Source organism: Clinocottus analis, unplaced genomic scaffold, assembly GCF_023055335.1.
Source record: "Clinocottus analis isolate CAN_PGR_092001 unplaced genomic scaffold, fCliAna1.0.p SCAF_11, whole genome shotgun sequence".
In the NCBI taxonomy this organism is placed as follows: domain Eukaryota; kingdom Metazoa; phylum Chordata; class Actinopteri; order Perciformes; family Cottidae; genus Clinocottus; species Clinocottus analis.
In genome coordinates this window covers 4751614-4769406 of record NW_027175832.1, presented here as the reverse complement: position 1 = coordinate 4769406, position 17793 = coordinate 4751614, and the positions used below count along the sequence as shown (strand labels likewise).

Here is a 17793-nt window from a genome sequence, read left to right as displayed (position 1 = left end):
CATTTACAGAATTGCACAAATTCCACCCAATGAGATTCACCTGCAATCGGACTGCAGCTGGTGTGATTTATTGAAGCGTGAAAGCAGATGTGTCTGAGTGGCTTTTGGTCTTCTAACCCCTGGGAATAAAGTAAGGGACAGAGGTTTAGTTTTGCTGCAAGGTCTCGAGATTATATTTGTGCGATAAGACAAGGCGGAGGATTTCTGTCCGACAGAGCAAAGCCACCTTATCTTCCCTCAGGATTTCTTCCAGCTTGGCTGACTGACTGTCTGTCCTGGTGCTGTAATGACTGTGAGCAAAGATATAGCCCCAGAAAGCAAATATATATCCTCAGAAAGAAAGCGATTCCCTCAGCTGCGTGTATGTAAATCAGTCTTGGTCTGAACAGATTATCCGTGTTCATAGATGAACTTTAAAGCATCTTGACAATATGTATTCGCGTTGAGGTCCCATGCTTATTCCACAGATGTATACGTGTCAAAACGCCGTCCCCCATCCCAAACAGGCTTTCATGCCACAGTGAACAATGGTGCTCATCGTCGCCGTTGTGCTTACTGCAGCAGGAACCCCTGGACAAATAGAAAAAAAAGGTACCACAGCATGTCCTAATGGGAGTGGTACAACACGGGGGAGTTTGTAGGCTATACCCTGCTGTAGTTTAATAATGATAATGGACTGGATTTATCTGTGACTGATTTTCTGCCGGCTGATGAATCACTTTGTAAGTGGATGAATGTGAAAAGCAGCTCAGGCAGCATGGACTCTAAACTCAGTGGGAGTAGCTTCCTTTTTTTCGCTTTAACATAAAAAGCTCAACTTTAAATCATAAGCAATAAAAACAGACCTTGTGCATATTAATTCATTCAAGGCTTTGCTGCTCCAGCCGGACGGCCTGTTATTAAACAGATACTGCTGTAAAAAATGTGTTTGTAAATCATTCAGATGGCTCTACTTGTAATATATGTGAGCAAGTTGCACAACAAGATGAAAAATCAAACACATTTTGGTGCTCAGCAGGGTGCTTATATTTTGTTTATCAGAATTTCTTTGCTCAAAACTAGAAACGGGAAGTGGAGAGACTGAACCAAACAATAAGAGCTGAGGGGAACTGCAGAGTTGAGGAATAATTATCCCAGTTTGTCACAATGAGCAAAACCTTTCATTACACAGGCATTTGACCCATTGTTAATATAAATACTAGAATTATTAGAATCAGTCTGTCCAAAATGTCGTCACGATATCATTCGCAAGAATTTGGAGGACGGATAGACGGACGACCCACAAACATAAAGCCTCCGATGACGGCTGTTTTTGGCGCAGGTCTGTGATGTTTTGAAGAAAAGGAAACGGCACACGCTAAAGAAATTTTCAGTCTGATTTTATATATCAATATATAGAGATATTCCAAAGTAATCCATTACAGAAAATCAAAAAGTGGAACCAGTTTGGTCTTCATACAGTATATCTTTGCATGTACAGTTGGCGGATCCCTGTCCTTTAATGACAAATACTACAGGAGAATGAAAGAAGTAAACAAAAAGGCACAAATAAACAAAAATCACTCTTCTCATTAACACAGAGGTTGCAAAGATGTGGGATTGTTTTTTGGGGAGGGGACACCATGTTTTACGTGTGCTAACAAAGGAAAAAGGGTTGCGCACAAACAGGATGCTAAATGGTTGCACAGCAAGAAACGACACAAACCACTTTGGTGGATAATTCATATTTCTTACAATCAGGGAATGCAGTGTTCTGCTTTTATACAAATAAATTAATATACATGTCAACACTTTATCTAAAATCTTATGTACATCTTTTCTTTTACATAATTGTATAATACATTATCAAAAACCTTATGAAACATATTTACAAATCAATGAATCAAAAAGCACCCTCAAAGCTTCTCCAGTGTCCCACACTGTCAGACACACACACACACACACACACACATACACACACGCACACACATACACACGCACACACCTGTGTATCCACGCACCTTCACACACTGTTTTGTTCCATGCAATACACAATGCAGAAGGCATTCTAAGAGGGTTGTGCAACAAAGAGCATACAAAACGGTTCAAATATGGCTGTGGGATGAAATTAGCACTCACATGCATAATAGTGAACACACGCACACACACACACACACACACACACACACACACACACACACACACACACACACACACTTAAGGTTTATGAATGGAATAACAGTGTTTAAATCAGCATCGAAGCATGTTCACGATAGGTAAATTTGGTCTCAACCTCATCACATCAGAGTCAGGTTTCAGTTTTCTGTGGTTACATCACTCGACAGGGTTGTTTTTTTTTTTCATCATGCAGTCACCAGCTGGGCTCTCCCACACGGTTCTATCCCCAACTGTCTGCTCCGATATCGGCCATCTCAGAAGGAGGAAGAGGAGGAGGAGGAGGAGGAGGGGAGCGGGCAATGGAATCCAGCTTGCTTTTGTGAATGTGTGCGTCCTGCCTGGAACAATGAATGTCTGCATTGTCTGCTGGTGAGCAATTATGCATGCTGTTTGTGTTTTCGGAGGGCAAGTGCACATTGCACCCGTCCTCTGGAGAACAGCATGAATTTGCTATGTCGCCGCACCCCGCGCGTACTTATGTGCCCATTTGTCACAGTCAAAAGCGGGTGATCAAATAAAATGTTCTAACACTCAATAGTGAACCACGTAACACTGTAGCCTGACTGAAAGCGTGAGTCTATTGCTTTCCTCAAACCATTTAACATCTAATCAAGTATCAAGAGAGAGCTCTTGCGTAAAATCCACTTACCTTTACCTCATATCCTCTCTTCTATACTGCAGGTCTAATGTCTCTATTACCTTATTTTCCAAACCTGCTCCACTCTCCCACAAATCTGGGATGTTGGAGGTCACATTTGAATATTTCAAATCAAATCAATTGCGCCCCGAAACGCAAGACAACTCCGCCTTAAAGTCAGACTGAAAAAAAAAATAATCGTACAAAAGAAAACCCATTCAGGAAAACCACAAACAACAGCTCCAGTAATGACACTTATGACATTTGTGATTGATTCGAACATGAATCTGTACAGATTGTCCCACCAACGCAGTTGCTGTCCCAGTTTCACAGCTCTTAAGCGGTGTTCCCAGAGTTACACAGCCAACCAAGAATAACACAAAGCCCAAATTAATACATCAAGGATGAAAGAGAACCTCTCACCGGCCTCGTCACAAAACACGAGACACACATCACACACCTCAGGTTTCGACGCAAAACACTCCAAAAGAGGAACCAGTCTTTTTCCATCTTCCAGTTCAGGTGAATGTTGGGAACACAGCACAACACTTTCAAAATTCGGTAATTAATTCTCAGCATTTACTGAGGAAAGTCGATCTAGCTCCAGCATAGATACGGTATGAAATCTATTTTGTTAAAGAATCATCTGAGTCTTAATAAACCTGCTGTTTTCAAATTGAAATTGGCACAGAATATGGCTGCATGTAACACTGGATGATATGTTGCTCGTACCCTCTGCAAACTCAGTCCGAGTCACCCCTGACCTCACTGTGTGCGCGTGTGCCTTGAGCGGCCATCTTCCCCTGAACCCGGCTCTTGTTGTGGGTCACTTTGCTGTGGACAGCATGGGCTGCTCCGTGTACCAGTGAGTCCCCGGATCGGGCATGCTGCCCCCGAGCGGCAGGGCGATGAACTGCGGGCAGGTGCCGCCACCTGCTCCCACAACTCCCATGTTCACGCCCTGCGGGTACGGGTGGTGGTGCGCGTGGTGTCCCATGCCGTCCGTCCGCCCGATGTGGATCTCGTCCTCCTCGCCCTCGCCGGTGGTCTTGCGGTAGACGGGGTTGTCGAAGTTCATGCTCTTGGTGGAGTTGCGCCGCCAGTTGCGCCACGCCAGGTAGACCCCGGTGCACACCAGGCCGAACACCACTGTGGCAACGATAGGAACTGCATGCGTTTACCACACAGCGGCAGGGACACGGGAAGGGGGGAGCGTTAACGTGGCATTACGAGTCCATGGCATGAAATGAGAGGCACGGAGGGGAGCAGACCAGGCATGCGGGGGACAAAGAGGGTGTGTGTGGGGGGTGGGGGGGGGCAGCGATAGAGAGGTTGTTTGTGTGGGAAGGGGCTCCGCTAAATATTGGGTCAAAGTCGGGTCATACAGCAAACAACACATTAACACAGACTCTTAGTCAGCTGTGTGAAGCATCATTAGAGGCCTGGCTTTGGAGTAAATTAGTTTTAGACTGTCCATGGGGAGTGCGCATTTTAACTATCACATTACATCAGAGTCTCTTGGCAACTCAGCAAATGTGTCCTAGAATAAGCAATGTGATTTAATGATGCGTTATTAAATTCGCCACCATCAAAGCTGCCATTGTGTCTTTTTCTCTCTCCTGTACTGTCTGTTCACCATGTTAATATAACAGCTGGTCATCTCAACTAATTGACTGGCTCATTATGCTTCCCTTTGTTGTTGCATTGGCTTTAATATACCTCAAAGATGCACAGAAGTCATATTTGCCAAATATACAGCATGTTTACATACAGCCTTTATATATTTTTGGGTGGTAAATGGTGTCAAAGTAAGACCAGCTTAACTCAAGATAAAATATGTCCAGAGAATCAAATATTAATCTCAAAAGGGCAGTTTTGCGACACATTTTTTTGAGGAAAATATGTTAGTAGCTGTTTAATTTTTCAATATCCTTTTTTTGAGCACCACAAATAAATTGACAGTGTTTTTCCAATCGTCGCCTCTTTAAAAAACTCTTGTGTTTGCAAATACAAACGTGAACTAAACGCCAAACACAGTTATGACAGAAAAAACAACAGCCCGATCTTACATCTGTCCTTAAAATACTTACTTATACTTGGATTAATAAGCTCTACGCTATTCATCGTCAACTGTTAAAGATTATTCCTGGGACACGATGAAGCTTTAGCTATGTAGCTATAAGTAGTTCATGTATAAAGTTAGCCACAGACAACATTTTTAAGCAACGCACGGAGCTACAGCTGATAAAATGTGTGAGCTACGATTTGTCATTTCAGCCGCCAAAATTGACACTTACCCTCCAGATATGAAAACCCTGCTTTCGTCGACCTCCGTCTGAAACCTAAACTTCCTAAGAACTTTGAGTGGTAAATCTTCCGGTGGTATTCATTGAATTGTTTTTCAAGTTGTGGAAATATAAAAACAAAACTGTCTGGATGACTAAATACCACTATTGTGAGAAATGTATATTTTTGCCACTGACGTATATACAGTATGCTAACCACGCAAAGTGAAAAAGGCTGACTGACCAGTTTGGCTGTAGCAGAACCCAACACAACAACACAGTGTGAAGTGAATAATGCAGCGTGGCAGCAATGTCAGACGCACAACAAAAATGACTCCCCGAGAAACCTCGGCGAGGCAGACCTGTGGGCCAGGCTTCTCTCATCCTGCCACGGCAGGGTCAGCGTGGATGGACTACAAACAGAACGGCCACAGGCAGCAGGTAGACAGCCGCTTTACGCAGCCGTGCGGGCCTTAATGTGGACAGACGGGCACAGACAAGAAGGCTTCCGGTGACTTACCGATGGGGATGACCACTCCCAAAACAGCCACTGTCAAGTTCTCGCCCAGGAGGAAATTCTCGCTCCCAGCTGAGGAGAGAGAGAGAGAGAGTGGACGAGAGAGAGGAGTTAGAGCGAGCTCGGGCAGCGAAAGAATAGACAGCAGAACGAGAGCGGCGAAGAATGCGGGATAAAACATGAGAATAAAAAGTGCGAAATTAGAGTGAGAGACAAGCAGGAGAGGCAGAGCGGGATAAAGCAGAGCGCCGGGGTCACGCATGCGTGGCTGTGAGTGTTTTACACCGAGAGACGAATAGGGAAAAAAGGTTGGAGGAACAAAAAAATGAAAGAGGTCGAAGAAAATGCTGAGTTGCGTAGCATTTGCTCGGGTGCGACCTTGACAATAACCCTGACTTCCCACTCTTCCTCCATTCAGGCGCCATCAGGCTCCAACGTCACCTCACGCTCATTTACATATCACACGCTTACTTCCTAACACACTTATCTATGGGTCCTGGCAGACATACAAATACCCCGCGGGCCACACAGAGCACAATTTATAGAGGGAAAGGAGGAGACATTTTCACGGCAACCATCCATCAGTCCTATTAAAGTGAGTTGGACGTGGTTGTCGGGGCTAGTAGATAGCTTACTTTAATGTCGTCATTACATTGAGGGTGAGGTCCTGAGCTACATTATGAGTGTGAACAGGACTGTAGAAAGTGGTGCTTAGGACGCTCAGGTGAAAGTGGCCCCTTTTATTAGAGAATTGGGCCCCATCTCTTGTTAACTACTGAATAGGCCACTCTGCCCTTTCAAAACCCTACAAAGGTCAAATGAAAATACAAAAAAAAAAATCACACATTACTGGATTCAAGAATGTGACAGCAAGGAATGAATGCTTACATATCTGATGATCCGTCTCTAAATGAGGGTTATTCACAGTATTAGCAGTGTTTCCACAGTATCTTCACACAGACGCATAATTGATTGAATATTATTTTTGGAATCCAGAGCCCACTCACAGTGTTGAGAGACGCTGCTGTCCCTTGCGGGCGTGGTGGAGACGACCACAGCGGTGGCAGTGGAGTGCGAGCCCAGCACCTTCGACTCGCGTGACGACAACGGCTTCAGGGTGGAGAGCGGTGTGAAGGGATCGGGGGCCCCAGAGGGAGCGGTGGTCAAGTGAGGGGTGGCGTCCGCCTGGGATACTCCGCCCGAGGGTGGCGGGAAGTCTTCCGCCAAAGTCGCTCTGGTGCCCGGCGTAAAGCCAGCAGGAGGTGAGGACGTCGGCGTCATGTTGTTTCTTGGTGCTGCTGCGGAGAAAGGGAAAGCGCCAGAGAAACCTTTCACTCCAGAGTTATTGTTATGAGATCTATAACAAACGTAATCTAAACATAAATGAGCTGAAGGGAAATAAAAATACACGGCTGATAAAACCATAAAGAGGGTGGACAAATGGCACGAACTCAGCACTGCACTTCCACTCTGAGTCATTCAATAATTCCTTTGTGGACCCAGTGATGCTTTGTCTTTCACAGACATTCTTCTTTGTGATCAAGGTAAACACAACTGATCTTGGGTCTGTTCAAATCAGCTGTTTTCTCCCCGGCATGACGGGCGAGCATCAACACCATGTATCACGATGCAATGCGATACAACAAGTGTAGTAATTGTTCCAGAGATGTAGAGTGAGATTGCATTTCATTGCAGAGTTGTTCATGATTTTGTACACTGCCTGCATGTGTTGCAATAAATATGTTGCTGGAAGGAAGCATATCCAATCTTTTTTTCCATTTATTACTACCTATACAAATAAAATATGAATTTATATTGTGTTCTACTTTATTATGTCTGTGATAAAATGCATTAAGCCGGTTATTAACAGTCATTTCCAAACAGCAACAGAGTTTCAGGGAAAAATAATTATACATTTTCTGTCTTTAATGGGGTTTTTTTTGTTCTGGCTACACATACTAGTATTTATCTATTAATTTAACTTTCTTCAATTATAATGTATTATTTAATTATTATAACTAGTAATTTATTTTTCTTTTTTCCTACAAAGGGAACATTTGCCAGCACTAATCCAGTAGACTGAGGTTTTCCCTCTGATGACATTCACGAGAAAACAAAAGAGCTTCCTTAAGCCAAGCAGAATCTGATTATCTACACAATAAGCACTGTGGCGCTTATTGATCACTTAATGCTCTCAGTTAACACTCATAAACACGCTCACCTGGCACGCAGGCCCTCATATCAGGGCCCAGGTCCTGCCCGTCGGGGCAGGCGCAGGTGTATTTGGGCGAGTGTTCGGTAATCTGTGGAGCCTTCAGACACAAGTACTCGCACCCTCCATTGGCCACGCTGCCCAGATTACAGCTGTCTGGACCTGGAGACGGTGGCAGAGAGAGACGTGGAGAATCACACAGTTATGGTTATATAAATAAGATTATCACTTATTCAACATGGGGAGATAGCAGAGAGACAGGAGAAGTTGATGCATTTTATTGTTCCCCACTGTGAACACTGGTGAATTCCCTTTCAAGAAAGTCCACTACAATGCTTGAACACAATCTAAAAGAATAAAATCTGGCATCCTACAGAAGCTTGCTTTAAATATTAACAAGACCCCGTGCTCTGAGCCAGGTATACCGACATCGTGGTCATGGTATCTTGTTAAGATAGACGAGGAAACACAGATATGAAGATCAAATTAGAAAAGACACACAAGAAAGGACATACACAGCCCACACATTCATGATTAAGAACTCTGTTCAGCTTCACTCAAACCTGGATTGTCATGTTAAGAGGCGAGCGGGCGGGGGCAGGGTTTTCACAGATGTGTGAATGTACTGCTGCTCCCAACGCTTTGATCGCTCCGCCACAGTCACAAGCCTAACCATCATTTATTCATGTGCCTGGGCCGACACGGATCCGCGGGGATGCGACTCGGCTCGCGGAGTCTCAGGCAGGGCGAGCGCAGACACACGTTGCAAGGGAACACACCATGCAAGCGAACACACCTGGCGGCTGGCGGAGCTGGTGGAAGACCACGATGTCATGGGGGTCGTTGAGGTTTTCAGCCAGCGTGTGGATGTCTTGACCGGTCAGCCTGTTGGCCATGAAGACCGCCGACTTGTCTCTGTCCGTCCAGTAGAGACGATCCTGAAGCACAGAGAGCATCCTTGTTTTAATGTGAGCAACACACAGAAGGAGTTAGCCCGGGTTGTGTTGGGTTCACTGCTGCAGCAAAAGAGCACTGTTGCAATTCCAACAGCTTGGGTTGTGACCTCAAAAGTCAGAGCCATTCAATTAGAAATTGTATCTCTACAATCCACAATAAAAATGATGGTCACTTTATGGCTTCTGGGAAACTTGGAAGAGTCCAAACAATCAACTCTTGCATGCCACTTTTTCAACAATGTGTAGCATACTTGATGTTGATTTCATTGATGTGTTTATTAATTGTGTTTGTTGGCAGGCAGGGCTGGGCAACATGATCCAAATCTTCTTTATAACAATATATATCTCAATATAGCATGTTTTTTTGTTAATTCAATGAATAGTCTATATGAAATAACCACATGGTTTTGTATATTTCTCTGTCAGTTAAATACCTGAAATGAAAATAACATTTTCTAATTAAATTCATATTTTTTGTGTGCAAAATAATCAGATTTTCTGATAAATCGGAGTTAGCATGTGCTTGTTATTAGCATTTTAGACAATGTCATTGTGTATCATGAGATCTCAATACATGATTTTATCACAAGATGATTCCATTTAAGATGATATATCATCACATTGAATTATTGCCCGGCGTATTAGCATTATTTTGTAGAAGAGTGTTTTAATGTTGCTTTTGCTGCAAATAATATGAGGCCATGAATCTATAAAAGGCCAATCAAGAAGTTTAATGGTAATTAGGACTATTTGATTCGATTGGAGTGCAACAGTAAGTGGCAGGCATGCTACAGGTACACCGGGTTACATCTCATTGTGGAAGATTCATGCATCTACTGGTTTTATTTTCATGGATTTCATGTGTCTGGCACATCCTTTGTGGTTAATTACAGAATTAGATCCTCAATTATTAATACACATCCTATTTAGATGAAAAGATATGAGCTCAAAGGCTAATTTTAACTCTGCCTGTTGTTTATTTATTGATTTGTTTGCTTTGCTTTCCCAGTTCACTCACTCAACAGTTTAAGAAGACATTCTGACCATTTTTTTTTTGCGGTTGCCTTAGAAACTACTCTCAAGTGGAACAATAGGCATGTGTGTGTGTGTGTGTGTGTGTGTGTGTGTGTGTGTGTGTGTGTGTGTGTGTGTGTGTGTTGAGTCAGTCACTGAGTCAGAATGACATGGTAATGTGATGTACAATACAACAAGCTCCAGTCAATAAGGGGGTTCTGCTGAATGCTCAACATCCTGAACAAGAAGGTCACCTTGTTGTCAGAACAGCAGAGAAGCCCGGATCGATTAGGTCTGACACCAAAAGGGAACGTGTCTTCATTCTGTGACTTACTGTGCTGCAACAGCAAGGACAACCCTCAATGTTAGGCTTTGGACAGCTCACCTCTATTGCCATTTTCATTTTAAAGGTTAACAGTGACGTGTGTGAGCCATTTCTATTCTAAACAGAACAGCTTTGTAACAATAAAACTGTTTTTATAGTCGTGGCTAGTAACTGTAATCCATTTTAATTCAGTATGGAGATTTTACAGTAAGTAAGTAAGTTTGAGTCGTAGGATTTTACATACGTTCACTACATTTTAGGGGGAAATGTTGTACTTTTTACTTCATTGACATGACCGTTATAGTTACTGGTTACTTTGCAGATTAAGATTTTACATACAAAACATAATACAAAGGACATTTTATTAAATAAATGTACATCAATTATATATATATATATATATATATATATATATATATATATATATATATATATATATATATATATATATATATATATAAAATTTAATAAGAATTTATACAAAATATGAAGTGAATCAAAATATGAAGTAAATAATACATCAATAATAATCCAGTGTCATAATATACAGTATGACAATACACTGAACAGGAGCCTTTTGCAACATTCTACTTTTTCTACTTTTTAATACATTCTGCCCATAACACTTGTTTTGTACTGAACTTTCACTTTGACCAACGGAGTACTTTTACATGGCTATATTTTAATAGTAAGGTTATGAATACTCTTTCCATGTCTACTTTTAGATCATGCAGCATCAGGGCTTCTTTGCTCTGTTGCTATTGTGAAACATTGGACATTTAAATCTAGTGTTGGTGTCACGAATGTAACTTAAACTTGGTATTCTTCATCAAATCCATGCTTGTAAATCTGGCCTGCTGCTGTATAAAATCGGCTTCTTTGTTCCCACTTTGCCCAGTTCCTCTCCAAAAGAGTCCCAAAGGGGAATGAGCCACTTGAGTGACGTCATTAGCCGCCATCTGAAACTGTCTGGGACGTTGCTGCATAAGCAACAACAGGGACACTCCAGACACGCGTTTATTGGCATGTAAAAGCATGCTTACACACACACACACACACACACACACACACAGAAGCTGGCTTATGACCAAAAGCATGTGTGCGTGGGTTACTTTAGGCTGCTCTATAGCTGTCTTCTGTTTAGTATTCTCAGCCAGTCGAACCCACAAGGGAAAACAGGCACACACAGACACAGACACACACACAAACTGAGCACACAGTAAATTGAATTTAACAGTCATTACTTTCAGACTCCCAGTCACACTGCGGGCCCCCGCGAAGCTAATGAGAGAGATGTAGATATGATGTGATGCGGGAGACTGGATGATACCGCAGACAACGAGCTGAAATCATTACAAATTTGTCGCACACAAACCTCAAAAACAGCCAGAGCGTAGGGGTGTCCCAGTCTCTCTGCGGATGACACGTGTGTTCTGCGGTGAGCTCCGTTCAGGTCCACGCTGGCTATAAGATGCAGTTTTGAATCCACCCAATACAGACGCCTGTTGGCTACATCTGAGACACACACACACACACAAACACACACACCACACACACGTGTGAAAAGGACTTTCCCAAGCTGAATCCAGATCGATTGTCTTCACGGTAAGCACTGTTGCACTCTGACCAACAAATCCTTTTAGTTGATATTGATTATGTTTTAAAAGGCCAGATTCTCACTATTACACCACCGCAAGTTTTACTGTGTCAATCGATAACTCCAAGAACATTTCAAATGTCCTTCGAAGCAACTGTGATAACTTTATTAATATATTTCGTGCCTTTATCAATTAGCCTTATGATTGGAATTACTTTTGATCTTCACCTGCAATGAGTTGATGGAGTGTATCGGCTCCTTTTAAGGACCGTGCGTCAGGCACATTCAGGAACACACAACAATAGGTGTACAATATAGCAATGTGTAATATACAACATAGGGACAGGAGTTGATAAACAGATGATCTCTTCTCACCTAGAGTGATGCCATTGGGCCATTCAATGTTATCAGCCACCAGCACCTGTCGGTCCACTCCGTTCATCCCGGCCTTCTCTATCTTGGCTCGCGTGCCCCAGTCGGACCAGTACATGAAGCTGGATGGAACAAAGGAAGCACACTCATTGTGTTATTGTGGAATCTCTATGTTGTGCTGCTGCACTCAAAAAGACATCATCTCATACTGTACTATTAGTCTGTTTATCTTAAGATAGCTTCCCTTTTTTAATTTTTGGGGAGATTCTCATATTTTATAAGGCAAAGTCTGGTGACTGTGTGCTAACAGTCCCTGTTGTGCTTGTTTGCACTGAAAATTGTTTCCTTCAATTAGTTTGCCTGGAACAAGAATAATGAAACGGCCTACATGATTTAGTAACTTGTTCTTCTTCTCGATAATAAGTCATGTAGCATTCTGCCATATTTCTTTTAATGATTTATTATTATGAGCACTGCACCAACATTTTTGCTTTGGAAAGATGACAGGACACAATGACAGTGCTAAAAATTGCCATGCAATACACAGCCTATTGTAGAAAGGCTGCAAGAAAATAGGGCAAAGTCATTTCTCTTCAATGATTCATTTTTCATACAGACTGAAAACTATAGCGGTGGCAATATCGTCTGATTTGATGTCTGGGAACAGAACCAGTGAAATTTTGGAACTGTGGTTTTTAAGGAGGCACATGGATGAAGAAATGTCTGTAAATAGCAGCTGGTATATTAGACAATCACATTAGTGACAGAAACAAAGATACATGCAACAGATCAAAAGACCCGGGTGAAGTGCACTCAATGGAAGATGTTCGTTCAGCATCATTACATCACAAGTCAAAAGAGCGTTGTGTAAAACTTTTGCTTTCCAGATGTGTACGAGACAAGTCTTAACAGCCCATCATGTCCTCATTAGAAGCAGTGTATTCGATGTAACTCTGCAGCTGTGCTAATGTCCATCATCAGTGTTAAGACAAAGTGCAGCCGTGGTTTGTAGAAGCTGTAATTGTATGAGTTCTGTATAGTTTGAATGGTTAATGGGCAATATCAGTCAGCAATCACAGCAGCAAAATACAGTGTGATTGACACACATTTTACACACTTTCTACATGAATGTTCATTACTGACATTAAGTGAAATTTCCCTGCAAAGTCAAAATGATCATTTCATGTCAGGAGAATGAAATCTGTGTGTGTTGGATTCCTGGTGGGCAGTCATGATTGGGGCTCTAATGCAGGTATTCTCACTGTGTGCCTGTTTATTTTAGTTTTCATTTTCATCTGGGTTTGGATCAACAGAAGACAAAAAGATGCAGAAGCACACGCTGCCGCGAATTCATAAAGCTTCCCAGATTAGGAGCGCTCATCCGGGACAACATTTCCACAAAACTATTGAGTCAGGATGCTAAATGGGTCACAGGCTTGTTACTCTGGATTCCCACATCCAGCAACAGGCGTTCTCTTATATTTACCATTAGACATGCTCTCGGAAGAGGATTATGTTTATTAATTTTCCTGGGTCCTGGGCTGAAATCACCTAATAAGTCCTTGTTTGAGGTCATTCACCGTCATCATCTGTCTGCCAGCACATTCAAAGAGATGTCGGGGATGGAAACCGATATAAATCAGCGTGACACAAATTTATGCTGAGATACTGTATCTTGTTATGTAAATTAATAGCACAGAGTTCAGTAATTAGCATACATTAGCAATTAATTGGGTAGGTCAAGGCATTTCATAACGTGCTCCTGGACAGTGTGCACACATCGTCCGTCTTACCCGTGATGGGGATCCAGCGCTATGGCCCGGGGTTCACTCAGGTCAGTGTTGATGAGGACGCGTCTCTTGGTGGCGTCCACCGAGGCCACGGAGATGGATTTGTCTCCCGAGTCGGCCCAGTACAGGTTGTGTTGGAGCCAGTCCAGAGCCAGACCTACGGGGGTCTGCAGAAGAGAATCCAGCAGCGGTACCTGCTGGGAGGGGTCACTGGCCTCATGGATGAAGGCACTGCGGGGGGAGGAGAGAAGGCGATGAAGACAGAGGAGGCAGGGCAGTGTTTTCAGAGGAGGAAAACATGAGTCATAGTCTACAGAAAATAAGCACTAATTACAAGAAAGGATGTGCAGTGGAAGGACATTGACTGCCTGGTGGAGCTCTAGTTTGTGATAATGACTCATCATACACTATCGTTTTTATTACATGGCATCACCTTGTCAAATCTGATTGTATAACAAGCTAAAGCATCTAACAAATGTTTCCCAAAAGGTAGTGGGACTGTAACTGTAAATCTAGAAACGCAACTGCAATCACTTCCTCAGTGAAAGTCAATCTATCAGGAACTGTTTCTTCAAGTACTTTTGGATTAGGATTTTAATAAATGGTAAGAGTAGTTGAACACCCTCAACAGATTGTGTATCATCCCGACTGATGTGGACACAAACTCTCCAGTTAGTGACGTAGGAGTGGAGAATGGGGCCGGTATGGTAGCTGTAGCCTTGGGCCATGCACGGAGCAGGTTCATCCGGGGGTTGGCATCCTTCTCAGTTGCACCACTTATCAGAATAGACAAGGCCTAACTCAGGGGTTGGCCTGCCCGGTAATGATTTGGCCCCGGCAGAGGTGTGAGGTGAGAGCCAGGCAACTGTGCTCCCGAACAGGTATTTTCAATTCTAGTATCCCCAGAGATCTTTTCTCTTAACATCCATTTTATAAAGAGATCACAGTGCTCCAATTAGAATACACTCTGGGGAGAAATCGTAGTCGGGATAACAATAGTAAGGGTGAAACAAATCTAAAATAGTAGCAGGCCTGAATCGTTGACTCAGTTGATTACACAATGTTTAATAAATAAAATATCTGCAAATCAAATCGCGCCAGGGTGTAACATAATATGCTTTGGCACATCAAATGTCAGTAAGGTCTCCAATGGGAAGTTTTCAAAATGTCAAAAAGGTTTGTTTTTCGAATCCAAGAGTGTGTGATCTATGCAAAGCTTCCTGATATGACATTAGTTCAGGGTTTCGTCTGTACACGTTTACCTGTAGATTTTCCGGTGAAAGCGATCGCACCAGAACACACGGTTGTTGGCCACATCCAGGTCCAGAGCGACAGCGTTCTTCTGGGTGGACACCACCTGGCTGTAGTCCCTCTTCACCAGGTCGATGCGTCGGATCTCATGCCGGTTGGTGAACAGCAGGTAAGGGCTCTTTCCTGCACACAAGGTACAACCATATGTAATGCCCTTGAGTGTGTATTTGCGGCCTATTCACGGGAGAGTTTATCTCGCAGAAATTTGCAATCATTTACACTGAAAAGCAATTCAGAAGTAGGATGAATACATTAGTAAGAAGAATACATTATTGGTCGAGATGTACTTCAATAATGACCGGTCAAACAAGCTTTGACAATTTGGTAACAGGCCAGAAGAAGGGTCGAGGACATTATCTCTAATTAGAAAGGAGCTGCACTCATCCTCTATGCACAGCATGCGTTATATGATTTACATATAGCAAGCAAGTAAAGTATTTTAAGATGAATGCAACATTTATCCAGGGGAAATAACTTTCAAACTCACTCCGAGCAAACATTATCTGGAATTAGATCGGATTCAAAATGTGTGTCAAAATTGAAACCCAAAATATATACAACAATGTTCTGCTGAGGAGGCAGCACAAAAAGGACAACGATTCCGATAAATTGTTGTTTCCAGCACAGCATCAAAACAATTGTATAAGACGGATAAACATGAAGCTGCGTGTCAGTGGATGATGTAGACATTCCTCTACACAGACCCCAAAAGACACTGCAGCCTTATGTGATGCTGCATATTTGTAGCAGCACCCAAGTCGATACTCTTAATGTCATCTTTTAACACAGATAAATAACACAACGAAGCTGGCGTGATAGAGCTCAATATCCTCCTCTAACAAGAGTGCAGGTAGAATAATCCTTTATTAATAGCTGATGCATAGTTTCTGCATTGATCAGTTTGTCTGGATGCATCATTAAATCACCCACCTTCTCCTTGCAAATATAGATTAGCAGTACCGTAGCATTCAGCACCTCTTTAAACAGCGAGCTGTCAACTTTCCCATAGGCGGTAGAACTAAATAGACATGAATGAGCATGCACACAGCAATGCAGTCGTTCCCTCTGAGGGCCGATAAACCACCTTGAACAAAGTTAAATCAGACAGTTGTCTTACTTTCCTTGGCTACCAAACAAAACCCTCATCTCACTCTTCAACTGCAATAGATCTAAACAGAGATAAAGAAGGACATAGCCCACAAAATCATTCTTATTTCCAAGAAACTTATGAACACATCTCTGGTAAACACACTATTTAAAGTGGTGCTTTTGAGTGATTCTTTGTGCAGGAAAAAAAAAAGTGGATGAAATCAACTGATTAAATAGTCAAACAAACTCGTACGAGTGTTTGAATTTCTTTAGTCAAGGAAAGGCCGAGTCTTTTTCTACCTGCACTGTGTCCATTACAGGGGCAACTATGGATTGCAGGTCTCACCTGGAATGCATCTCAAATGCATCTCATGAGATCAATTGGGGTTAGATGTTCCATTTCCCAGTCCCATGGGAAATTATCAGTCGTGAAATTGTGTCTACTACTAGATACAAGACGTCTGCAGCCATGCTAGTGGCTCAGTGAGCCTGTGCTGCGGCAGTGTTGCTTTAAGCTAAATGCTAACATATCTACATAGACGTTGCTATTCCAAGACCTATATGCTGCTAGCATGGCTAAAAATGCATAGTGCTATGGAAGATGACTGCAGTGGATATTTGCATATCAGGTAAAGAAGAACACAAAAGAAATTGACATACAAAGCAGGATATGAAACCATGATGTAACTATATGAAATCACAGTCCTCTGAGCAAATACACATATTATTATAGGTGTCTTGAATTGATATATCACTCTCTTTATTTTTTCATTATTTGAATCATATGTTTAACTAAATAAGTTGAAGTTGGGTATCTTTGTCGTGCTGCAGTACAAGCACACACATAGCTGTTACACACATTGAGCAGTTACCTCACAGTGTGTCCTTGTTTCATTTTAGGCGCCCTCACCTATTTTTAGAGCTGTCCACTTGTGATAAGGTCACCCAGGATGCATTTTAATTAGCCCTAAATGTGAACAGGGGCCTTAAAAGCATTCAGAATCATCTTCTGAATGCTTTTCATGCCATCGTCATGATCATTTCTTATAATTCTGGCAAGAAAAAGCCAAGTGGGTAATCGAGGCCACAGGGAGGGTTTTTATCACTTTTGGCTGGCAACTACAGCCCACCTTTGTCTTGTAACATCTATATTGAGCCTATCTCTTTCTGACACTGCATGGTAATAGGATGGCAGCTGCAGCCAGTTATCTCCAGAGGCAGATATGATATTCTCTCATTAATAGCTCACTCGCCTCAGTTTCATTTTGACAGCGTGTGTCGTAACTTCGTGGTAGTCTTGCCCTCCTGCACGTTTCCCTCTTTCTTCCCTTTCCTCCCTTCTCCACCTCAAAGTCTGCATGATGGTCAGGACTAAATGTTCTCAAAGTCTGGCCATTACAATGACAACATTTTCAACCCCTCTGAAGGGGGAAACGGTCCCCTGCTCGTTTTATGGTCTGTCACAGCAGCGGTGGAACGGCTGCATTCACTGCTATTCTGGTTGTGACAGGCAGTCAGACACACAGTTCTC

General features: G+C 42.6%; 1 protein-coding gene across 3 annotated transcripts in view; it reads right to left on the bottom strand.

The window, feature by feature from the left end:
- Nucleotides 1-1140: 1140 nt before the first annotated feature.
- The window catches only part of LOC137803460 (low-density lipoprotein receptor-related protein 8-like), a 64544-nt gene continuing 47891 nt past the window's right edge, over nucleotides 1141-17793 (bottom strand). The window contains exons 10-18 of one of the 3 annotated variants that reach the window (XM_068601943.1): nucleotides 15125-15296; nucleotides 13866-14093; nucleotides 12076-12194; nucleotides 11479-11618; nucleotides 8605-8746; nucleotides 7818-7970; nucleotides 6604-6891; nucleotides 5600-5668; nucleotides 1141-3961 (exon numbers count right to left, since the gene is read on the bottom strand). In XM_068601943.1, coding sequence (XP_068458044.1) covers nucleotides 3621-3961; nucleotides 5600-5668; nucleotides 6604-6891; nucleotides 7818-7970; nucleotides 8605-8746; nucleotides 11479-11618; nucleotides 12076-12194; nucleotides 13866-14093; nucleotides 15125-15296 — 1652 coding nt within the window. In that variant the 3' untranslated portion in view covers nucleotides 1141-3620. Of the gene's footprint in view, nucleotides 3962-5599; nucleotides 5669-6603; nucleotides 6895-7817; nucleotides 7971-8604; nucleotides 8747-11478; nucleotides 11619-12075; nucleotides 12195-13865; nucleotides 14094-15124; nucleotides 15297-17793 lie in introns of all 3 variants that reach the window. The other 2 variants (XM_068601934.1, XM_068601952.1) reach the window with 2 other exon arrangements.